This window comes from Xenopus laevis, chromosome 3L, assembly GCF_017654675.1.
Source record: "Xenopus laevis strain J_2021 chromosome 3L, Xenopus_laevis_v10.1, whole genome shotgun sequence".
Classification (NCBI taxonomy): Eukaryota; Metazoa; Chordata; class Amphibia; order Anura; family Pipidae; genus Xenopus; species Xenopus laevis.
The window spans coordinates 159,311,207-159,336,558 of NC_054375.1; the positions used below are offsets into that span (position 1 = coordinate 159,311,207).

Genomic DNA, 25,352 nt, shown 5'->3' on the forward strand with positions numbered 1-25,352 from the left:
TCACACTCATTCACACTCATTTACACTCATTTACACTCATTCACACTCATTTACACTCATTTACACTCATGCACACTCATTCACACTCATGCACACGTATTTACACTCATTCACACGTATTTACACTCATTCACACTCATTTACACTCATTTACACTCATTCACACTCATTCACACTCATTCACACTCATTTACACTCATTCACACTCATTTACACTCATTTACACTCATTTACACTCATTTACACTCATTTACACTCATTCACACTCATTCACACTCATTCACACTCATTCACACTCATTTACACTCATTTACACTCATTTACACTCATTTACACTCATTTACACTCATTTACACTCATTTACACTCATTCACACTCATTCACACTCATTTACACTCATTTACACTCATTCACACTCATTTACACTCATTTACACTCATTTACGCTCATTTACACTCATTCACACTCATTTACACTCATTCACACTCATTTACACTCATTTACACTCATTTACACTCATTTACACTCATTTACACTCATTCACACTCATTCACACTTATTCACACTCATTTACACTCATTTACACTCATTTACACTCATTTACACTCATTCACACTCATTCACACTCATTTACACTCATTTACACTCATTTACACTCATTTACACTCATTCACACTCATTCACACTTATTTACACTCATTTACACTCATTCACACTCATTTACACTCATTTACACTCATTTACACTCATTCACACTCATTCACACTTATTTACACTCATTTACACTCATTTACACTCATTCACACTCATTTACACATGGGCCACTGTGTCTATAATTCATAATATTCCCCTTGTTTCAAAGCAAGTGAGGCAAGAGCTCTGGGATGTGACACACTGGGTAGTACAAGCCTTGCACATTATTTGCCCCAGTTTTATAAACTGCCCACTGTACCCCACACTGTACCCCCACACTGTACCCCCACACTGTAACCCCACACTGTACCCCCACACTGTATCCCACACTGTACCCCCACACTGTACCCCACGCTGTATCCCCACACTGCACCCCCACACTGTACCCCCAAACTGTACCCCACACTGTAACCCCACACTGTACCCCACATTCACTATGTCCTTTCCATCCACACTGACTGACAGCTGGGTATATATATATATATATATATATATATATATATATAATATTATTGTGTAATACACAAACACTCTGACACAATTCAGCCACTTTGGTCACTGTCTCACTGGAGTTTGTGGCTAATGTTCCATGTGTGAGAGCAGAAGAATCAGTATGGCAGCTCCCAGTAAAATCCCATAGAATAATGATTGTCAGTGATACACTTTATTGCTCAGCTAAAGGACACGCAGTACAACAGATTGGTAATTAGTAGCGTCGGGGGGAAATCTTCAGCATGGGCAGTTGCAGAGCAATAGGAAGAGATGCTGAGATGTGGGGTATTTCAGTAGTAGTAGTATTTCAGTAGTAGTAGTAGTAGTATTTCAGTAGCGGCAGTAGTAGTAGTATTTCAGTAGTAGTAGTAGTAGTATTTCAAGGCAGATATGAAGCGGCAGGGGCAGGTATGTTGCTGTGGGGAGTCTTTAGCGGTAGGGGTAATGTTGGGGTTGCACAGTGGTAGTTTGGACAGTGGTGGTGCTCATGTGGCTCTTACGGTACTTGATCTCTCGGCCCATCTGGCACCAGATACAGATATAACAACAGCAAATGGTGCAGCAGTCGTTACAAATGGAGCCCTGTAGGGGGAGCCAGAGAAATAATCATCATCGGCTTAGACCTAAAAAGTGATTTCCCCGTGTTACCTACTGCCCCTCCCCCGGGTCAGACTTGCCTCCCAGAAAATCTGTCAGTGGACCTTAAATTTGATTGACATATTGATTAGCCCTTTCTTATTTCCTGCCCCCCCAACATCAGATCCCCCAATGGACACTAGGAAGCCCTGTCTGCCACTGCAACATCCATACTGCAATGTATAAATATAGTATCCCACTATCCCACTTAGTGAATTTGCCCCCATGTCTCTCACTTCATCTCACTTCCTCCCACTTCCTTCTCTCGATGCCTCTCACTTCCTCCCACTTCCTTCTCTCTATGCCTCTCACTTCCGCACACTTCCTTCTCTCTATGCCTCTCACTTCCTCCCACTTCATTCTCTCTATGCCTCTCACTTCCTCCCACTTCCTTCTCTCTATGCCTCTCACTTCCTCCCACTTCCTTCTCTCTATGCCTCTCACTTCCTCCTACTTCCTTCTCTCTATGCCTCTCACTTCCTCCCACTTCCTTCTCTCTATGCCTCTCACTTCCTCCCACTTCCTTCTCTCTATGTCTCTCACTTCCTCCCACTTCCTTCTCTCTATGTCTCTCACTTCATCTCACTTCCTCCCACTTCCTTCTCTCTATGTCTCTAACTTCCTCCCACTTCCTTCTCTCGATGCCTCTCACTTCCTCCCACTTCCTTCTCTCTATGCCTCTCACTTCCGCACACTTCCTTCTCTCTATGCCTCTCACTTCCGCACACTTCCTTCTCTCTATGCCTCTCACTTCCTCCCACTTCCTTCTCTCTATGCCTCTCACTTCCTCCCACTTCCTTCTCTCTATGCCTCTCACTTCCTCCCACTTCCTTCTCTCTATGCCTCTCACTTCCTCCTACTTCCTTCTCTCTATGCCTCTCACTTCCTCCCACTTCCTTCTCTCGATGCCTCTCACTTCCTCCCACTTCCTTCTCTCTATGTCTCTCACTTCCTCCCACTTCCTTCTCTCTATGTCTCTCACTTCATCTCACTTCCTTCTCTCGATGCCTCTCACTTCCTCCCACTTCCTTCTCTCTATTCCTCTCACTTCATTTTCTTTATTCTTCTCGTTTCCTCTCTCTATTCCCCTCACTTCCTCCCACTTCCCTCTCTCTATTCCCCTCACTTCCTCCCACTTCCCTGTCTGTATTGCTGGGGGACTGTGGTATTGGGGGGCTAGTGTTGAGGGAGACCCCACAAGCGGGTGCTGTTACTGAGTCTCTCACTCTCTCACCTGGATGTGGTATCGCTCTCTCACGGCCGCTCTCATGGCAGTAGACACTAATAAGTCAAGGTTGTGACACTCTATAAGGGGGAGACACAGACACTCCCCAAAATCACTGACCGTCTTGCACTGGAAACATGGGAAGCACCAGAAAGCACAACAACCTGGGGAAAGAGGGTTTTTATTATTTGTTATTATTTTCCTTTATTTATGTTCGGCTGAAATGTGAGATGAACTGGGGGGAGGGGAATGTACTGGGGGGCAAGGGAATGTGCTGGGGGGGTGGGGAACACGTATGACACATACAAACATACACGGTACATACATGGATGGTATAAAAGAACTGGCCTATAGAGTTGAGAAAAGAGAGGCTGCAGTGCATTATGGGTAGAGTTGGGGCAGATGTATTGCAGGGTGGGGGTGGTGAGGGGTCACTTACAGATTTCGACATCATCACAACAAGAGCACAAGCCACTCCTCCATTGTGTCGCCAAGGCAACAGTTACCTGCTGGTTCACTACCACTTGCTGCATTGCTGTGGGCGGAGCCACTGACTGTTACCCTGGGGGGGGGCAGATAAAGAGATTAGAAGAGAAAAGAAGGAGCACAATGATGAGGGCCCCCACGTACATCTTTTATTCCCACCCCCAGCCCACGTCCAACAATGGGGGGTCCTGGGAAGAGACAGGAGTAGAAGGTGGAGCAGCAGAGGGAGGAACATGAGTGGACAAGGGCCAAGTAGTAACTGAAAAACATGGTCAACCCCATCTGAATTTGCTTCAACACCCAGTGGAGCTTCCACATAACGACACAGCCATGTATAGGGGTCCCAGCAGTGGCCCTAGAGCAACACAAGCCAATCCCTGATCACACTGAGCACCGAGTGCAACTGGAACTCTCTATTTGCCCCCAGCATGTCTGCACTGGTATCTACAATGGGCCCTTGCACCACAAGCAGTGGGTATTTATCCATAACTCTGTAACTCCTTTACTTCATTTCCCAGGATACATTGAGGTCTGCCAATTGCTAATGTGCTGGGATCCCGTTCTCAGCCTCAAAACTGCAGGCCGGTTAGTCTGACATCAGTGGTAGGAAAACTTTTGGAAGGTTGACTTCATTGCAAATCACAATACTATGGTTTTATGTGTAATAGATCTTGCCAGACTCATTGAATTTCTTTTTATGAGAAGGAGAGCAGGGACCTAAAACCATAATGAACATAATGAAACATAATTGTGCCTCTTTATAGGTCCCTGGTGAGGCCTCATCTGGAGTATGGGGGCAGTTTTGGACTCCAGTCCTTAAGAGGGATATAAATGAGCTGGAGAGAGTGCAGAGACTAAGTGCAACTAAACTGCACTCACACTGGCCACAAACTGTACAATTCCCAATCAATGGCTGCCCCCCAATTGCTGTTTTTTCCATGCGGCACCTCAGCTTTACAGGACAATTCCAAACTCAAACACCAGGGGGCAGCCAAGTGCAGCACAAATAGGCTCATAAACTGAAGGCGGATGTGGATTTTGTGATCTAAAATTTCTGTCATAAAATCTGCGGGATTAATTGTTCATTTCAATAAAGAGAATTTGAGAAGAAAAGAAAGAAACTGTTGGGTGACTGAGTCAGTCCAGAAAATGTGCTCAATAAACATCTTGTTGGGTGCGGAGTGATTTACCTGCTCAGTCATAGTACCCGAAATTCCTACATTCACAGACAGTTACAGGGGAACAAGGCACTCGGAGGAGGTGAGACTTTGGGGGACAGTATATAGAGACAGTTACAGGGGAACAAGGCACTCGGGGGGAGGTGAGACTTTGGGGGACAGTATATAGAGACAGTTACAGGGGAACAAGGCACTCGGGGGAGGTGAGACTTTGGGGGACAGTATATAGAGACAGTTACAGGGGAACAAGGCACTCGGGGGAGGTGAGACTTTGGGGGACAGTATATAGAGACAGTTACAGGGGAACAAGGCACTCGGGGGAGGTGAGACTTTGGGGGACAGTATATAGAGACAGTTACAGGGGAACAAGGCACTCGGGGGAGGTGAGACTTTGGGGGACAGTATATAGAGACAATTACAGGGGAAACACGGCACTCGGGGAGGTGAGACTTTGGGGGACAGTATATAGAGACAGTTACAGGGGAACAAGGCACTCGGGGGGAGGTGAGACTTTGGGGGACAGTATATAGAGACAATTACAGGGGAACACGGCACTCGGGGGAGGTGAGACTTTGGGGGACAGTATATAGAGACAGTTACAGGGGAACAAGGCACTCGGGGGTAAGGTGAGACTTGGGGGACAGTATATAGAGACAGTTACAGGGGAACAAGGCACTCAGGGGGGAGGTGAGACTTTGGGGGACAGTATATAGAGACAGTTACAGGGGAACAAGGCACTCGGGGGGAGGTGAGACTTTGGGGGACAGTATATAGAGACAATTACAGGGGAACAAGGTACTCGGGGGTAAGGAGAGACTTTGGGGGACAGTATATAGAGACAGTTACAGGGAAACAAGGCACTCAGGGGGAAGGTGAGACTTTGGGGGACAGTATATAGAGACAGTTACAGGGGAACAAGGCACTCAGGGGGGAGGTGAGACTTTGGGGGACAGTATATAGAGACAGTTACAGGGGAACAAGGCACTCGGGGGGAGGTGAGACTTTGGGGGACAGTATATAGAGACAATTACAGGGGAACAAGGTACTCGGGGGTAAGGAGAGACTTTGGGGGACAGTATATAGAGACAGTTACAGGGGAACAAGGCACTCAGGGGGGAGGTGAGACTTTGGGGGACAGTATATAGAGACAGTTACAGGGGAACAAGGCACTCGGGGGAGGTGAGACTTTGGGGGACAGTATATAGAGACAGTTACAGGGGAACAAGGCACTCGGGGGTAAGGAGAGACTTTGGGGGACAGTATATAGAGACAATTACAGGGGAACAAGGCACTCGGGGGGAGGTGAGACTTTGGGGGACAGTATATAGAGACAATTACAGGGAAACAAGGCACTCAGGGGGAAGGTGAGACTTTGGGGGACAGTATATAGAGACAATTACAGGGGAACAAGGCACTCGGGGGAGGTGAGACTTTGGGGGACAGTATATAGAGACAGTTACAGGGGAACAAGGCACTCGGGGGAGGTGAGACTTTGGGGGACAGTATATAGAGACATTTACAGGGGAACAAGGCACTCGGGGGGAGGTGAGACTTTGGGGGACAGTATATAGAGACAATTACAGGGAAACAAGGCACTCGGGGGGAAGGTGAGACTTTGGGGGACAGTATATAGAGACAATTACAGGGGAACAAGGCACTCGGGGGGAAGGTGAGACTTTGGGGGACAGTATATAGAGACAATTACAGGGGAACAAGGCACTCGGGGGAGGTGAGACTTTGGGGGACAGTATATAGAGACAGTTACAGGGGAACAAGGCACTCGGGGGGAGGTGAGACTTGGGGGACAGTATATAGAGACAATTACAGGGGAACAAGGCACTCGGGGGTAAGGTGAGACTTTGGGGGACAGTATATAGAGACAGTTACAGGGGAACAAGGCACTCTGGGGTAAGATGAGACTTTGGGGGACAGTATATAGAGACAGTTACAGGGGAACACGGCACTCGGGGGAGGTGAGACTTTGGGGGACAGTATATAGAGACAGTTACAGGGGAACAAGGCACTCGGGGGGAGGTGAGACTTTGGGGGACAGTATATAGAGACAGTTACAGGGGAACACGGCACTCGGGGGAGGTGAGACTTTGGGGGACAGTATATAGAGACAGTTACAGGGGAACAAGGCACTCGGGGGAGGTGAGACTTGGGGGACAGTATATAGAGACAGTTACAGGGGAACAAGGCACTCGGGGGTAAGGTTAGACTTTGGGGGACAGTATATAGAGACAGTTAAAGGGGAACAAGGCACTCGGGGGTAAGGTGAGACTTTGGGGGACAGTATATAGAGACAATTACAGGGGAACAAGGCACTCGGGGGTAAGGTGAGATTTAGGGGGACAGTTTATAGAGACAATTACAGGGGAACACTGCACTTGGGGGTAAGGTGAGATTTTGGGGGACAGTATATAGAGAAAGTTACAGGGGAACAAGGCACTCTGGGGTAAGATGAGACTTTGGGGGACAGTATATAGAGACAGTTACAGGGGAGCAAGGCACTCGGGGGAGGTGAGACTTTGGGGGACAGTATATAGAGACAGATACAGGGGAACAAGGCACTCGGGGTAAGGTGAGACTTGGGGGACAGTATATAGAGACAGTTACAGGGGAACAAGGCACTCGGGGGTAAGGTTAGACTTTGGGGGACAGTATATAGAGACAGTTAAAGGGGAACAAGGCACTCAGGGGTGAGGTGAGACTTTGGGGGACAGTATATAGAGACAATTACAGGGGAACAAGGTACTCGGGGGTAAGGAGAGACTTTGGGGGACAGTATATAGAGACAGTTACAGGGGAACAAGGCACTCGGGGGTGAGGTGAGACTTTGGGGGACAGTATATAGAGACAATTACAGGGGAACAAGGTACTCGGGGTAAGGAGAGACTTTGGGGGACAGTATATAGAGACAATTACAGGGGAACAAGGCACTCGGGGGAGGTGAGACTTTGGGGGACAGTATATAGAGACAGTTACAGGGGAACAAGGCACTCGGGGGAGGTGAGACTTTGGGGGACAGTATATAGAGACAGTTACAGGGGAACAAGGCACTCGGGGGGAGGTGAGACTTTGGGGGACAGTATATAGAGACAATTACAGGGGAACACGGCACTCGGGGGAGGTGACACTTTGGGGGACAGTATATAGAGACAATTACAGGGGAACAAGGTACTCGGGGGTAAGGAGAGACTTTGGGGGACAGTATATAGAGACAGTTACAGGGGAACAAGGCACTCGGGGGTGAGGTGAGACTTTGGGGGACAGTATATAGAGACAATTACAGGGGAACAAGGTACTCGGGGGTAAGGAGAGACTTTGGGGGACAGTATATAGAGACAATTACAGGGGAACAAGGCACTCGGGGGAGGTGAGACTTTGGGGGACAGTATATAGAGACAGTTACAGGGGAACAAGGCACTCGGGGGAGGTGAGACTTTGGGGGACAGTATATAGAGACAGTTACAGGGGAACAAGGCACTCGGGGGGAGGTGAGACTTTGGGGGACAGTATATAGAGACAATTACAGGGGAACACGGCACTCGGGGGAGGTGAGACTTTGGGGGACAGTATATAGAGACAATTACAGGGGAACAAGGTACTCGGGGGTAAGGAGAGACTTTGGGGGACAGTATATAGAGACAGTTACAGGGGAACAAGGCACTCGGGGGTGAGGTGAGACTTTGGGGGACAGTATATAGAGACAATTACAGGGGAACAAGGTACTCGGGGGTAAGGAGAGACTTTGGGGGACAGTATATAGAGACAATTACAGGGGAACAAGGCACTCGGGGGAGGTGAGACTTTGGGGGACAGTATATAGAGACAGTTACAGGGGAACAAGGCACTTGGGGGAGGTGAGACTTTGGGGGACAGTATATAGATAATTACAGAGTGATATGACATTTTGGGGATTAACCATTTCAGGAGCAGAGAGAGGTAACTGGGGAAGTCCAGAAGTGTGACTTACCTGTATAGATGTGTGAGTTGAGTCCCGGCCCCAGTGAGTGAGTGCGTGTAAGTGAGTGAGTGAGTGAGTGAGTGAGTAAGTGAGTGAGTGAGTGAGTGAGTGAGTGAGTAAGTGAGTAAGTGAGTAAGTGAGTAAGTGAGAGTATCTGTTGAACAGTAAGTGGATGATGGAAAGGTTCTCACCACAATATCCTGGGGGGGATTAGTAATCTCGGAACACAGAGCAGGATGACAAATGAACCACACAAATTAACTCCTTCTCTTCCATCACTCATTATCACTGCACAAATATTCTTAAAGTGATACTGACACTGAAAAACTACGGATGTACATTAGATATTACCCATAGGTCAAGCTGATCAATGAGAGGGCTGCTTCCGTAAGTCTTTGTTACTTGAAGTTCCTAAACCTGCAGGGTTTGCAAACCTGACTGTCACTTCTCAACTGTCAGTCAGAGTTTGTAATGTTTCTAATGACTCCTACTGCACCAATATGATAGAGGAACATGGGGGATCAGATAGAAAACGTAAAATCACTGGGCCAAGGTCCGGACGTGAAACTCAGGGGCCCGATGTGCCCATTTAATTAGCTTCTTATGTTTCCGGGGGTTCAGGGGATCCTTGAGGTCGTTTAGCCTAAATATAGAGGATCACCCACTGCTCATTGCTCCCTATCTCAGATAATACATAATATATATAGATAGATATAATAATAATACAGAATATATTTAGATAGATATAATAATAATACAGAATATATATAGATAGATATAATAATAATACAGAATATATATAGATAGATATAATAATAATACAGTATATATATAGATAGATAGATATAATAATAATACATAATATATAGATAGAAGTCTTTGTAGCGCGCGCCCTAAGAGACCAGCGCCTGCGGGGGAGCAGTTTGGCGCGGAGGGCGTCCCCACCTCTATCGGAAACAATATTGACCAGAAAACCATGTAACTTAAAAATATTGGAAATAAATAATTCAGCTAAAGTTTTTGCAGACGGGAGATGTGGGAGGGAAATTAAGTGACTCATTTTGCTGAACCTCCACCACCACCCAAATCCCTTGAGACGGGGGAAGATCAACAATGAAATCCATCGAAAGATGGGACCAAGGTTTGTCAGGAATAGGCAGTGGCCCCAACAACCCCTGTGATAAATTCCTAGTGGGCAGGAATTGACAACATTTTTAATGTCTTGCTTAAAGGAAGGCCACCAAACATTGCGAGACAAAAGAGATATCGTTTTGGAGATGTCTGGATGTCCTGCCATTTTGGAATTGTGAGCTTCACCCAAAACCTGTTCCCTGAGATCCTCACGTACAAATCACCTCCCAGAGGGAGTTTCTACCGGAGCAGAAGCCTGAGCTGAGGATAATAATGTGGCAAGGTCTGACCCCAGTGCTGCCACAATTAATTCACTAGGGATGATGGGAAAACACTCACTAGACTCAGACGAGTTGGATTCAAAACTCCGGGAGAGTTCATCTGCCTTAGTGTTCTTGGAACCTGGCCTGTAAGTAAGGGAAAAGTTAAAGCGTGTGAAAAACAGGGCCCATCTGGCCTGTCTAGGGTTCAACCGTTTGGCAGACTCAAGATAAAGCAGGTTACACTTCGTTCTATAAAGGATGTTCCTCTATTGTACGTAGTGCAAATTCGTAGTCTGGGGGCTACTTTCTCCGGCTTATTTCTATTACTCTTATTACAACTTGAAAAGAAACCGTCCTTTGTATATAAAAAAGCCAGGGACCTAGGTTCCCATATATCAATAAGTATTTTTAACTCAAAAGAATCCAATTCAAAAAACTGGCTAAAACACAGAGGTAATTACAAATGTGGTAGGGATAGATGTGGTTCCTGTAAATATATTAAGAAATCGCAAGAGTTTATAAGCTCGAGGACTGGGTATTCTTTCCCGATCAAGCAATATCTTAATTGTGTGTCACAGGGCATAATATATCTGGCAACTTGCCAATGTGGTGCCCAATATGTAGGGAAGACAGTCCGTAAAGCTGGAACTAGGTTCCTAGAACATCTTGCGGCGGTGGATAGAAATGATAAGAGGTCCGCAATCTCTAGACATTTGCTAGAAAAACATGAGGGGAGAAAAAATGTTTCTTTCCAAATTATTGATAAACCAATTTTACAGTCTAGAAGAGGAGATGCGGATAAAAGGTTATTGAGAAATGAAGCATACTGGATCTATCGTCTACAAACGTTGGAAAGGGAAGGGGGTTTGAATAAGGATTGGGAATTGTCGTGTTTTTTCTAATTACAAATGAAATGTATTAGCTTGAATGTCAATAACTATTATACCGATATATAGAAATAAGGATGTACGATGATATTTAGTAAATCCATTATGCCTTAATGTATTTCCTTATTTCCAGACAGCCCTGATTCTTGCTGAAATATACCTTATATCGTAGCCATATGTTTATGCAATAATAATCAATGTGACAGCTTAAATTACAAAATCATAAAATTACATGATATATATTATGTTACTATCTATTCTCGTGCTACAGGATTTACTTATATATAGTCATATTTAGCAAAACGAATATTTGATTAACATGTGATCTAATTCATGGTATCATGGAAGGGTTAATGTATTTTATGGGTGGGACTAGGTGCTATTTAATTGTGGCTATGGAGTGTGATCAGTTATACGCTTCTGATGAAGTGGCGAGATGCCATGAAACGCGTAAAGCGGATGATCTGATGTAACTTGACACGCTGTTATTTCTTTTAACTTTGATGATTAAAATTTGAAGATTTTACCATATCTCCCCGAATGCTCCGTTTTTTGCTATATTTCCATTTGACAGCCAACAATTCTCTATTTCCAATATCATAATTATCCTCCGCAGGCAAAAATTTCCTAGAGAAGAATGAACAGGGGTGCACCTTGTTGGTTATAGGATGCCTTTGAGAAAGGACTGCCCCTACCTCTGAGGCATCAACCTCTACAATGAAAGGAAGAGTGGTGTCAGGGTGATGAAGAATGGGGGCAGACACAAGCTCCTTCTTGAGGAATTCAAAGGCTTGAGTAGCCTCAGGGGCCACATGCTAGGCATTGTCAGTGATTGGGGCTAATATCAGGGAAATTTTTTTTATAAATTGTCAATAGTAGTTGGCAAAACCCAGGAACCTCTGGGTAGCACATAAAGAAAGAGGCTGAGTCCACTCAATTACGGCCTTAACTTTCCCAGGGTCCATTTCTAGACCTTTGCTGGAGATATTGAACCCCAAAAACTGAACAGAAGACACCTCGAAGGTGCACTTTTCAAGTTTTGCAAAGAGGTCATTTCTCCTTAACCCAAGCAAAACTTCCTGAACATGCTTATGATGATCAGACAGAATCAGAAAAATTAGAATGTCATCTAGACCACTACGAATATCCCCAACAGGTCCCGGAAGATATCATTAACAAATACCTGGAACACTGCGGGGGCGTTACAAAGACCAAACGGCATTACCAGATATTTGTAGTGACCGTCCCTGGTGTTAAAGGCCGTTTTCCACTCACCCCCCTCTCTGATACGGATGAGGTTGTAAGCCCCCCTCAGATCAAGTTTAGAATAAATCTTTGCATCTTTAACTTGATCAAACAATTCGGAAATCAAAGGAAGGTGTTAAAGATTTTTTATGGTGATCTTATTTAGACCCCTGTAGTCTATACAAGGGTGAAGACCACCATCTTTTTTCCCAACACAAAAGAAACCCGCACCAGCAGGGGAACTAGAAGGTCTGATGAAACCTCTTCCAAGGTTTTCCAGAATATACTCCCTCATTGCCTGGGCTTCGGGTAAGGAGAGAGGGTAAGTTCTACCTCGAGGGGGAGTTGACCCAGGGATGAGGTCAATTGGACAGTCACACTGCCTGTCTGGGGGTAAGATCTCTGCGGCCTTCTTAGAAAAGACATCTGCAAAATGTGTGTAAACTGTAGGTAAACCCTCTAGAGATGTAGTTGCTACCACTGGAGGAATGCAGGACCCCTGGCATTTTAAACCCCAATGAAGAACCTCCCTTGTTACCCAGTCAATATGTGGGTTGTATGTTTGCAACCAAGGTAACCCCAAGATTAGAGGAGAGGAAGCACCCTCAATAATATAAAAGGTTAGTTCCTCACAGTGCAAGTAATTGGTGCACAAAGATAAGACCTCAGTCTAAACCGCTAATATCCTCATAGGAGGATTTAGAGATGTTAGGGGAACACAAAATTTTGCCGTGATGGCAGCATCCAAAAAATTCCCCTCCGCCCCTGAATCCACAAAATCGGACACTTTGACAGAGCCCGTAGGCCAGGTTAACTTAACCGGTATCAAAATCCTAGAGGAAGATTGGGGAGAGGAAACTTCTGCACCCAAATGGAGCTCCGCTTCTCTATTTAGGCCTGGAAGTTTCCCGGCCTCTTAGGACATTGGTTCATAAAATGACCCTTTTCCCCACAGTAAATACAAAGACCCAAAGATCGACTGCGAGTCTTTTCCTCAGGAGTTGAGATATGGGATATGCCCAGTTGCATAGGTTCCTCCTGAGGTAAAGGCACTGGGGGATTAGGAGGTTTGACATTGGTAACCACATTTGGGAAAAAAGATTTAACGTTGGTAACCCCAAAATGAGAGAAAGTTCCCTTCTCACCCTTCTCTCCCTCGGTCTTCTATCTACTTGGATGGCAAGAGACACAAGCTCATCCAGATCAGTAGATAGAGGGTAGTTAACTAGATTGTCTTTGACTGAATCAGAAAGCCCAATACGGAACTGGCTGCGAAACTCCATGTCGTTCCACGCAGTTTCCACTGCCCACCGGCGGAATTCGGTGCAATACACCTCCGCACCCTGTTTCCCCTGGCGCAATTTACAAACCGCGGAGTCGGCAGAAGATGCACAATCCGGGTCATCATAAAGTACAGCCATGGTTTTAAAGAATGTATCAAGGGAAAAACGGGCAGGATCTGAGAGGGGCAATCTGAGAGCCCAAATTTGGGGATCACTCTATAATAGGGTCATTACGAACCTCACTTTTTCTTCGCCAGTAGTGAAAGAGTGGGGGAAAAAGCTGAGGTATAATTTACATGCCTCTTGGAACACAAAGAATTTAGACCTGTCCCCATTGAATTTGTCTGGGAAGACAATTTTGGGTTCATGGGTTTTAGATACATTACCCATCAAAGCAGGAGAACCCACAGAAGGGGTGACTACTGGAACTGGAGACTGAACAGAAGAATCCAGTCGATGGGTCAAATTGTGGAAACCCTACATCAGGTAGTCTTGTCTCTGCTCATGTTCCTCCAGGCCCTGTAACAGTGAGGTGAGTAGCGAATCAGTGGTGGAAGGAGCAGCGACCGCAGCAGCGCAACCTTCTTCATCCATCTTGGGCCCGTTATAATGTCACGGTCGGCACCCAACACCAGAACAAACACCAGGCTCCCTGGTCTTGGCTCGTGCTTCACCAGTAGTGTGATCACCTTTGGTTTCGTGACGAGCCCTCAGATACTTGGATGCCACCAGGACTTAAACGAGAGGTACAAGGCCAGATGTTCTGGAGGGGCACGACTGTTAGTGAGAGTCTTTGGGCAGAAAGTCGTAGTACAAGGCATTAGGCAATAGAGTAGTCAGAACAGGTTGGGGCAGGCAGAGAATAATCATAGTCAGGCAGCAAAGGTCAAACCAGAAAGTCAATCAGAGGGTTAAGCAGAAGGAGTAGTTGGTAATCAGGCAAAGGTCAGGATCCAGAGGTCAGAATAGTCAAAAGCCAGGCAGGGGTCACAACAGGAATCAAAACAGGATCAAACCAGGTTTAGCTCAGAAAGCACCAGAAACAAACTCCTATCACGGGCAGTGTGTAAAAGAAAATGTACCTTTAAATACATTTGAATTTTCACGCCAAGGCCTGCTGATGTCATCACGCCATGATCACGCCAGCGCGCCTGCCTTAAAACCAGTAGGAGACCTAAGAGACCAGCGACTGCGGTGCAGCAGTTCAGCACGGGGGTGTCCCTGCCGTCCCCCCACTAGACCACCAGGGTGAGTGGACTTTGTTACACAGAGGTTCCATTGATCCATTTGAAGATGTTAATCGTCTTCCTGATATTCGAGGTTTTTTCGGAGGGAAAAGTCTATTTGAGTTTCGTTCATATTCAATTCTAATATGAATCAAATTTTTGGATCGTTCCCATTCAATTGAGTTTTAGACATTCACATTTTTTCGTATAGAACCTCCGATTCCAGTTGTGAGTACATTCAAATAAATCAGAGTAGTAAAAAACTTGCATCAATTCGAAATTTGACTTTTGATAAATCTGCTCATATGTGTCGCCAGAATATTATTTATTATACAGTCAAGGATCACAATGAAAACCAGTTCATTAAACCCCACACAACATTCAAGTGCTGCTACAATTCTAGCTATTTCGAGCTATTTTTGTGTCCAAATTCGATTTTAATTTAAAAAAAAAAAGTGAAAATTTGAATATTGAAATTTATCATGTACTGCCCCTTTAAGAATTTGAATTAGACTATTCACCATCTAAAACCTGACGAATTGCTGTTTTAGCCTATGGGGGACCTCCTAGAAACCATTTGGAGTCAATTGGTGGACTTGAAAATACTCGAATTCGATCGAATACAATCTTACTTGATTTGAATGATCGAATAAACCCTATTCACCCACAGAAAAAAACGTTGATTTTTTGAATATATTTCTAAAAAAGAGCTAAAAAAAACTCCCATTACTTTGAAATTCGACCCTTAATAAATCTGCCCCTTAGTATTAAACTGTTTAATAAAAACGTTCTTTAATAAAATCGGGTAAAAGCCACTCACAGAGACTGCAACTGCCTCATTGAAATACGGCAGTTCTGCTCCAATTCCGCTTGTTTAACCCTTATTCCTCAGCAGCTCTGGTGAGAACCAGAAAAAGATACAAGGTTTCTAACTTAATTGGCTTTTGGCAGAGAGCCCAGCATATGTGGCAGGTGCACTTGGATACATCTGTTACAATTGAAGATGAGCAAAGAAACAATTGTAACAATTTAAGATAAGCAAAGAAACAAGTGTTACAATTTAAGATAAGCAAAGAAACAAGTGTAACAATTTAAGATAAACAAAGAAACAAGTGTAACAATTGAAGATAAGCAAAGAAACAAGTGTAACAATTTAAGATAAACAAAGAAACAGGTGTAACAATTGAAGATAAGCAAAGAAACAAGTGTAACAATTGAAGATAAGCAAAGAAACAAGTGTAACAATTGAAGATAAGCAAAGAAACAATTGTAACAATTTAAGATAAGCAGGTCTCTTGGGAAACCGAGACTTACAGCTTAAAGGGTAAATCACCTTCATTAACAAAAACGTAATAACACATAAAAACCACAGAAATGTGTTCAAACGTTCATAACCTGCCAAATGTTTTAAAATGAGGGGTGTGGCCACAAAAATGGGCGTGGTGAAAACATTTTGTCAAAAGAGTCCGTCTCTTATTCCAACACCACTGAGGGGGTCTTTAATTCTTTTATATGAGAAATGTATCAGCTTGGATGTGGGACCCTCTTCCAAGTCTATCAAATGAAGGAATTTCATTGGAACATGTCATAATAAATAATAAAACAGGACTGGCGTTTGATATGAAGAATTAGAATTCCTGCAGAATGTTCTATATTGGATGTAGCACAATGTCCCTATAGACAAGTCTAATGGAACGCCCCAAAGATTGGCAAGTACTAAATATCTGGTGCCCAATCCATCAATAGGGCACATAATGGGGATTATAGGGGTATAAAATGAATAGGACCAGAGACCAGTCATAGTGGTTTAGGTGAGACACGAAGTTTCAACACATTGGGGCATATTTATCAAGGGTCGAATTTTGAATTAGAAAAACGTCAAAATTCGAATTCAAAAAGACCAATTGAAAATGAAGTCGAAGTTTTTTGATTGCATTGGCTGAAATTGAATCATACGAATTGAAGTAATAGCGCATCCGATCAAATTCGAATTGAAGTTTTCCCCCAAAAAATCTCGATTTTTCAAAGTCCACCAATTCACTCCAAATAGGTTCTAGGAGGTCCCCCCATAGGCTAAAACAGCAATTCAACAGGTTTTAGATGGCGAATGGTCGAAGTCGAATTTTTAAAGAGACAGTACATGATCAATTTCGATATTTGAATTTTCGAATCGAATTTGGACTATTCCTTAGTTGAGTTATATAAAAATAGCTCGAAATTCAAATTCTTTTAATTCGGAAATTCACCTCAACTTTTGATAAATCTGCCCCATTGTGTAAAAGGGAAAGTTTTGGGATTTTTCAACATAAAAAACTTTATATCGGAAGGACCTCAATGAACTATTGGACGTCAGTGGTTTTTGTTAAATTGTTTGGATCAGGTTTTAAAGCCGTTTTATAACTTAATTTATTATATGTTCTCTTTGGCTACATCTGAATAATATGCAAATCCCGCTCACCCACGTATATTTTAATACACATAAAGCCATGAATATCTTAAGCCATAAATTATATCCTTATAAACGGTGAGTTCTGATGTCATCAGTTATAAACGGTGAGTTCTGATGTCATCAGTTATAAACGGTGAGTTCTGATGTCATTTCTGTCACATGACTCACTGAAATTTGTGTATTATAATAAATAAAGTACCCTCAGTTGCAAATAGGGATGTAGCGAACGGCGGAAAAAATGTTCGCGAACATATTCGCGAACTTGCGTCAAAAATGCGAACGGTTCGCGAACGTCGCGAACCCCATAGACTTCAATGGGAAGGCGAATTTTAAAAGCTAGAAAAGACATTTCTGGCCAGAAAAATGATTTTAAAGTTGTTTAAAGGGTGCAACGACCTGGACAGTGGCATGCCAGAGGGGGATCAAGGGCAAAAATGTATCTGAAAAATACATTGTTGACACAGCGCTGCGTTTTGTGCTGTAAAGGGCAGAAATCACACTACGTCACTCAGGTGATGTTTCTGGACACGGAATGTGAAAAAGCTCACACAGCTAGGTGGCACTTGGTTAAAGACTGGGCAAACAATGCCTGCAAGGGCAACGTATACAGTAGTGGATACGGAATATATTATTGCTGCTGTAAAAACATCACTCAGGTGATGTTTACCGACACAGAATTATTATTGTTATTATTTAGACAGAATGTGAAAAAGCTCACACAGCTAGGTGGCACTTGCATACCTCCCAACTGTCCCTCTTTTGACCACTCAACCCCCTGTCCCTCTTTTGTACTGGAAAGTCCCTCTTTTCTCTGCACTGAACAGCCAGAAAAAAAACAGTTTCTAACTTAATTGGCTTTTGGCAGAGAGCTTAGAACAGCTAACAGGTGCAAATAAGATACTTTGTAACAATTTTGACTCTGGTTGGTGCTGGTAGTGGTGAACTACTAGGAGGAGCAGCACACCAGTCCCACTCCCCAACACAGCTAGACTAATAGCACTGGGCTCTTACAGTAGCAAAGTAAAAAAACAAAAAAGAAAATAAAAGCAGTCCTTACAAGGACTATTGGGTTACAGGCAGCAGTCAGCAGATGAGAGATCAGCAGCAGTGCCCACAGCAGCTACATACAGAGCACTGCAGTAGAAGGTAGATTACTAGCCAGCAAAGCTACCTAACCTAAACTCACTGTCCCTCAAATCCCTGCAGAGTTCTGTCCCTACAATACAGAGCAGTATCAAGTAGATTACTAGCCAGCAAACTTACTATCAACTGTCCCTCAAATCACTAACAGCTCTCTCCCTACACTAGCTCTTCCAAGCACACACAGGCAGAATGAAAAAACGCTGCAGGGCTTCAGTTTATATATGGAAGGGGAGTGGTCCAGGGGGTGTGGGGGTGGTCCAGGAGGGAGAGCTTCCTGATTGGCTGCCATGTATCTGCTGCTCTGGGGTGAGAGGTCAAAAATAAGCGCCAGCTAAGGCGAACCCAAATTGGCGAACGTCGCGCGACGTTCGCGAACATTCGGCGGACGCGAACGGTCGATGTTCGCGCGAATTAGTTCGCGGGCGAACAGTCCGCGACATCCCTAGTTGCAAAGTATGAGGATATTAGAAGTTACCTCGGAGTTCCATGACCTGTATAAAAACACTCAGCCTTCGGCCTCGTACTTTTATATGGTCATGAAACTCCTCGGTAACTAATAATATCCTTATATTTTACAAGAGGGGGTACTTTATTCACTATATCATCGATGTAACTTTGAACGTTTAAAGATGTTTCATTTAATAAGGTATAAATGATCTTCTTCATATTATTATCACATACGTAAGGTTTTTACACAACAGATACTTGAATTAGTTGCCACAAATGATCTGCAGTTTATCTGCCCATGTAGGGGGTGTGCCAACGGGTCTCCCCGATTGATCTGAGATATAGGTTGGGCATCATCTTCATCTTCATCATCAGGAACCACATTGGCTAATTGATTCGGTCCTTGTCCTGTCGGTGCCAAATTCCTTTGTTGTTTTCTGATTGTTTGGCCCAAGGAGCCGTTGATCGTATTAATCCAATAACTCCCTGCCTGGTGGCCACATGGGCATATCGGGTTAAGATCTACTTGTTTGCCGACCTTTACTTAGAACAGGGATCCCCAACCTTTTGAACCCGTGAGCAACATTCAGAAGAGAAAGGAGTTGGGGAGCAACACTAGCATGAGTAATGTTCTTGGGGTGCCAAATAAGGGCTGTGATTGGCCATTTAGTAGCCCCTATGTGGATTGTCAACCTACATTGAGACTCTGTTTGGCAGTGCACCTGGTTTTTATACAACTAAAACTTGCCTCTAAGTCTGGAATTCAAAAATAATCACCTGCTTTGAGGCCACTGGGAGCAACATCCAAGGGGTTGGGGGGCAACATGTTACTCACGAGCTACTGGTTGGGGATCACTGGCTTTGAAGGTTGTTGTTCCATAGTCAGTGTAGTAGGGACATGAGAGGCTGCTCCTGGACTATATATAGTGAATAAAGTACCCCCTCTTGTAATATATAAGGATATTATAAGTTACCGAGTGTTTTTATACAGGTCATGGAACTGCGAGGTAACTTCTAATATCCTCATATTTTGCAACTGGGGGTACTTTATTTATTATAATACACAAATTTCAGTGAGTCATGTGACAGAAATGACATCAGAACTCACCGTTTATAACTGATGACATCAGAACTCACCGTTTATAACTGATGACATCAGAACTCATCGTTTATAAGGATATAATTTACAACATATTCATGGCTCTTGTGTATTATAGAGAGATAATAACCCGGGTCCCTCTGATGTTCTGGACTGAATGTCTCTAGACCAGTGACCCCCAACCAGTAGCTCGTGAGTAACATGTTACTCTCCAACCCCTTGGATGTTGCTCTCAGTGTCCTCAAAGCAGGTGTTTATTTTTGAATTATTGACTTAGAGGCAAGTTGTTGTTGCATAAAAACCCCATATTCTGCCAAACAGAGCCTCAAGTAGGTTGACAGTCCACATAGGGGATACCAAATGGCCAATCACAGCCCTTATGCGGCACCCCAAAAAACTTTTTTCTTGCTAGTGTTGCTCCCCAACTCATTTAACAGCTGAATGTTGCTCACGGGTTCAAAGGGTTGGGGATCCCTGCTCTATACCAAGGACCAATCAGTACCTGAGCTGCAGAGAAATAAGGGTTAAACTAAGGGAAATTGGGGCAGAACTGGTTCTATGGCTGGAGGGAAAGGTGGGAAGAAATGTCGGGGGGCTTTGTGGTGGGCACATTTCTATGTGTCTGTTTTGTACCCGATTTTATTAAAGAATTGATTTGTTTTCATTGGATGTTGTTCCAATAAGCCGTTCCCCTGGGCACAAGTGGAGAGGAGCCAATAAAGAACTTTGCTGCTATTGGGTGAGAAGTAGAAATGAGCAATGATTGGCCTCGTTACCTTCATTTATTGCCTCATTGTGTTTCTGCACTTGACTCACAACAGCGACAAATATTTATTCTGCGGATCTCAGCGGATTTCATGCAGGGGGCAGCGGGGGCCAGAGGATGTGATTGGGGGGGACAGGGCTAAGCTGTGTTTATAGATCTATAGCCGCCCCCACGGCTGGACTTGTCACATAACTGACACTTTAGTCTGACCAGTAAAATATCTGCTGATAAATTGATCTTATAAATTGCTCTTTTACCACCTCGGCCCCTTTCCACTCCCACACTCACCAAATCCTGCCCCCCCCCACCCCTTAGAAATTACAACTCTGCCCCTCCCCCTTGCAGGCATTGCCCCTCCCCCTCACAATCACTGCCCCTCCCCCTTGCAGGCAATGCCCCTCACAATCACTGCCCCTCCCCCTCCTGGTCAGTGCCCACCCCTTCACAGTCACTGCCCCTCCCCCTTATGACCAATGCTGCTGCCCTTCATGGTCACTGCCCCTCCCCCCCCCTCATGGACATGAAATCTGGGGCCCTGACCCTGGCTTTGTATTTGTGTATGACTGTCTGTATAAGGTGCATCTGGGGCATATGAAATCCCTGCTGTATGTGCTGTGATTGAGGCAAATACACAAGGAATGTGGTGCATCTGGCGCATGGTCCCCTGCCTGCTTAATGTCAATACAGATAAAGATGATGATGAATTTGTCCATACGAGTCAGTTGAAAAACTCCCCCACCCCTCGCCTATCACTGGGCCCCCCTGCACGTGGCACGTTGCACCTCTTCCCAAATCTTCACGAGGGTCTCGGGCCCCACCCTGTGCACCACCAGGGCTCCCTGAAACTGGCAGACGTCATAATTCAATCCGAAAACATGAAATCGGGGTTCATGTCGGTAGGAGAGATTGGCAGCCAGTGCCAGGAATCCACAGTAGACATCGTCCAATGGGAAAACAGGCAGAGTCTGAGACGCCACATAGAGGGGCCACACTGCTCCCCCAGGGATCAGGAATCCCCCCCCAGAAAGGAAGAAGGGGTATTTGGAATTGGGGAACAAGGCATGTGACACCTTATATTTAATATGCCGCCGCATTACCAGTGAGTGGCGCTGCAGGGCCCCATGGAGCACGTAGGGGGAGGAGCCATGTTCCCCAATGTAGCGCACCAATCCCTGAGGATTCACATATTCATCATCATCCCCTGCGGAAACACAGAAATAAGGTAAAAAGGCTGAAATACAGGATGATTATATTAGTCATTTTCCTATTCAGGCCTCTCCTATTCATATTCCAGTCACTTAAATCAGTGCATGGTTGTTAGGGGAATTTGGACCCTAGCAACCAGATTGCTGCAATTACAAACTGGAGAGCTGCTGAATAAAAAGCTAAATAACTCAAAATCTACAAATAATAAAAAATGAAAACCAACTCTTCCCTCCCAAGAGAGGGGGAATGAGTGATTCATTGGTGGGGAGGAAAGGAGATCTCACCATCAGAATAGGAAGGGGTTCTTTACTGTAAGGGCAGTCAGGTTATGGGATTCCCTACCAAGAGAGGGGAATGAGTGATTCATTGGTGGGGAGGAAAGGAGATCTCACCATCAGCATAGGAAGGGATTCTTTACTGTAAGGGCAGTCAGGTTATGGGATTCCCTACCAAGAGAGGGGGAATGAGTGATTCATTGGTGGGGAGGAAAGGAGATTTCATCATCAGAATAGGAAGGGGTTCTTTACTGTAAGGACAGTCAGGTTATGGGATTCCCTACCAAGAGAGGGGAATGAGTGATTCATTGGTGGGGAGGAAAGGAGATCTCACCATCAGTATAGGAAGGGGTTCTTCACTGTAAGGACAGTCAGGTTATGGGATTCCCTACCAAGAGGGGGGAATGAGTGATTCATTGGTGGGGAGGAAAGGAGATCTCACCATCAGAATAGGAAGGGGTTCTTTACTGTAAGGACAGTCAGGTTATGGGATTCCCTACCAAGAGAGGGGGAATGAGTGATTGGTGGGGGAGGATATAAGTTATAATGTCACTGTAATGGGTCAGATATTTCACATTCTGGTCTGGGTTGGTTCTTGATGGAGAGACTGATGATGGGGAAGATCTAAAGTGAAACCTAAATCCAGGTCTGGACTGAGATTAAAAAGAGGCTCAAACCGCCCCCAACAGGGTGTCTGTTTCTCCAGCCAATAGGATTCTTACAAGTCCCTGTGTGTATTTACCATACAAATAAAAGCCTTATTTCTGAGTCTTGTTTTAGGAGATTCCTGCAGGTAAAAGCACCAATTAGGTGAGGACCAGGTGATGTGAGGGAGGAGCTTATGACACAAAAGTAGAGGAGTCACAATGGTGGAACTGACCTTTGAATATAAATGTCACACGATGGAGCTGATGATGGAGCCACTCCAGGAGGCATCGCTCTTTCAGGGACAAATTGTGATGTTCTTCATTAAAGTCCCACTGTAGGATGTCCCCAAACGCCTGGTTCTCCACCTTTACCAGTTCCATCTGCCCACGCACCGGGGAACTTGCCAAAAGGAACAGATGTTTGACCCTGTAGCCATTTATCAGCCTCTCTCTGGCCCACGTCCGTCTCAGGGCTTCTCTCCTCCCCCCCGAGCCTGGGTGGGATTTGATGGCCAAGAGAAGAAGCTTCTCAGATGTCTTCATGTGCTGCACCCCCCATGGTGCCAGGGTGATGGAACAGTTGTAGTTCTGCAGGTGAGGGAACTCAGACTGGAACTGGGAGATGTTGAGCTGGTAAGTGAAAAGTCCATCAAAAAGGGTCACTGACCCCCTCACGCGTAATGGTACTGTGGAGTCCAATTCAGATTGAGAATTCAAATGTTTCTTCCTACCAGGATCCCAAATTACTAACAAAATGAAAATTATCAGGTGAACGTAGAAGGTGATGTGGAGTGTAGTCCGTAAGTGGCATCTCATGGTGACCTGAAGACACAGAGGAGTGGGGCAATTAATTGGTCTGTACATCAACCCCATCTGGGGAACTGCCCCAACTAGATCTCCTCACTTTATCACTAACTGATCTTCCTACTCACCCTAAACTGCTCTTCCTACTCACCCTAAACTGCTCTTCCTACTCCCCCTAAACTGATCTTCCTAATCACCCTAAACTGATCTTCCTACTCACCCTAAACTGTTCTTCCTACTCACCCTAAACTGCTCTTCCTACTCACCCTAAACTTATCTTCCTACTCACCCTAAACTGTTCTTCCTACTCACCCTAAACTGATCTTCCTAATCACCCTAAACTGATCTTCCTACTCGCCCTAAACTGTTCTTCCTACTCGCCCTAAACTGATCTTCCTACTCACCCTAAACTGCTCTTCCTACTCACCCTAAACTGCTCTTCCTACTCAGCCTAAACTGCTCTTCCTACTCACCCTAAACTGCTCTTCCTACTCACCCTAAACTGCTCTTCCTACTGAACCTAAACTGCTCTTCCTACTCACCCTAAACTGTTCTTCCTACTCACCCTAAACTGTTCTTCCTACTCACCCTAAACTGCTCTTCCTACTCACCCTAAACTGCTCTTCCTACTGAACCTAAACTGCTCTTCCTACTCACCCTAAACTGCTCTTCCTACTCACCCTAAACTGATCTTCCTACTCACCCTAAACTGCTCTTCCTACTCACCCTAAACTGCTCTTCCTACTCACCCTAAACTGATCTTCCTATTCACAGTAAAATGCTCTTCCTACTCACCCTAAACTGCTCTTCCTACTCACCCTAAACTGCTCTTCCAACTCAGCCTAAACTGCTCTTCCTACTCACCCTAAACTGCTTTTCCTACTCACCCTAAACTGCTCTTCCTACTGAAGCTAAACTGCTCTTCCTACTCACCCTAAACTGTTCTTCCTACTCACCCTAAACTGCTCTTCCTACTCACCCTAAACTGATCTTCCTACTCACCCTAAACTGCTCTTCCTACTCACCCTAAACTGCTCTTCCTACTCACCCTAAACTGATCTTCCTATTCACAGTAAAATGCTCTTCCTACTCAGCCTAAACTGCTCTTCCTACTCACCCTAAACTGCTCTTCCAACTCAGCCTAAACTGTTCTTCCTACTCACCCTAAACTGCTTTTCCTACTCACCCTAAACTGCTCTTCCTACTCAACCTAAACTGCTCTTCCTACTCACCCTAAACTGCTCTTCCTACTCACCCTAAACTGCTCTTCCTACTCACCCTAAACTGATCTTACTACTCACCCTAACTCACACCTCCTATCCATGGTCTAAACCTAATTCATGGGCTCCCTGCTCCCCAACTTCAGTAAAGAGTTGGAACCTTCAGGCTACACTCTTCTACATGGGCCCTTATACTCCACGCTCCCCACATATCCATCCCCAAAACCATTCTGCTATTGGTGGGACAGAGCTCTCCCACTATATACACAGGTGGCACATTAATTAGAGTCTGGCGGATGTAAAGACATAAGTAAATGGTTCACCCTGCCCTCCCCGGCACACAATCCCCGGCACACAATTCCTGGCACACAATCCCCGGCACACAATCCCCGGCACACAATCCCCGGCACAGATCCTTCAGCTCCTCTGGTATTGACCAGCCTGTGACAGTGGATTGACCAGGATACAAACTCTGCTCCCATACACAGCTCATGTCTCTGCACCAATACAGAGTAATAGGGAACTTTATCTCTCACAATCACATGTTGGTGCTGAAACACTTCCTAAAATGTGTGATTTTA

At 44.9% G+C, this 25,352-nt stretch overlaps 2 protein-coding genes and 1 long non-coding RNA gene across 3 annotated transcripts; 1 reads left to right on the top strand and 2 right to left on the bottom strand.

Annotated features, from left to right (window-relative positions):
* Positions 1–1,341: 1,341 nt before the first annotated feature.
* LOC108711829 (cornifelin homolog) lies at positions 1,342–8,769 on the bottom strand. Its single transcript, XM_041587409.1, has 4 exons — positions 8,690–8,769; positions 3,486–3,608; positions 3,056–3,210; positions 1,342–1,767 (listed from the first exon to the last, which is right to left on the bottom strand). Exons 2-4 carry the CDS (start codon positions 3,577–3,579, stop codon positions 1,615–1,617), a joined length of 402 nt encoding a protein of 133 aa, XP_041443343.1. The 5' UTR covers positions 3,580–3,608; positions 8,690–8,769; the 3' UTR covers positions 1,342–1,614.
* LOC121401675 lies at positions 3,624–5,118 on the top strand. The gene is made up of 2 exons (XR_005966423.1): positions 3,624–4,003; positions 4,297–5,118. It is a non-coding gene; the product is annotated as an uncharacterized LOC121401675 (long non-coding RNA).
* Positions 8,770–21,141: 12,372 nt separating the features above from the next.
* LOC108711822 (acetylgalactosaminyl-O-glycosyl-glycoprotein beta-1,3-N-acetylglucosaminyltransferase) lies at positions 21,142–25,140 on the bottom strand. The gene is made up of 2 exons (XM_018253902.2): positions 22,981–25,140; positions 21,142–21,820 (listed from the first exon to the last, which is right to left on the bottom strand). The coding sequence occupies exons 1-2, from the start codon at positions 23,618–23,620 to the stop codon at positions 21,369–21,371; spliced, it is 1,092 nt and encodes a 363-aa protein (XP_018109391.2). The 5' UTR covers positions 23,621–25,140; the 3' UTR covers positions 21,142–21,368.
* Between the last annotated feature and the right edge of the window lie 212 nt (positions 25,141–25,352).

Bases quoted from the DNA above. Each gene is read 5' to 3' on its own strand.
- LOC108711829 (XM_041587409.1), bottom strand. From the start codon at position 3,579: ATGCAGCAAGTGGTAGTGAACCAGCAGGTAACTGTTGCCTTGGCGACA. The intron at 3,211-3,485 runs GTAAGTGACCCC...CTCTTTCCCCAG, and splicing joins TTGTGATGATGTCGAAATCT to GTTGTTGTGCTTTCTGGTGC. The intron at 1,768-3,055 runs GTGAGAGAGTGA...CTCCCCCTACAG, and splicing joins GAGAGCGATACCACATCCAG to GGCTCCATTTGTAACGACTG.
- LOC108711822 (XM_018253902.2), bottom strand. From the start codon at position 23,620: ATGGGGTTGATGTACAGACCAATTAATTGCCCCACTCCTCTGTGTCTT. The intron at 21,821-22,980 runs GTCAGTTCCACC...GTGTTTCCGCAG, and splicing joins TGTGACATTTATATTCAAAG to GGGATGATGATGAATATGTG.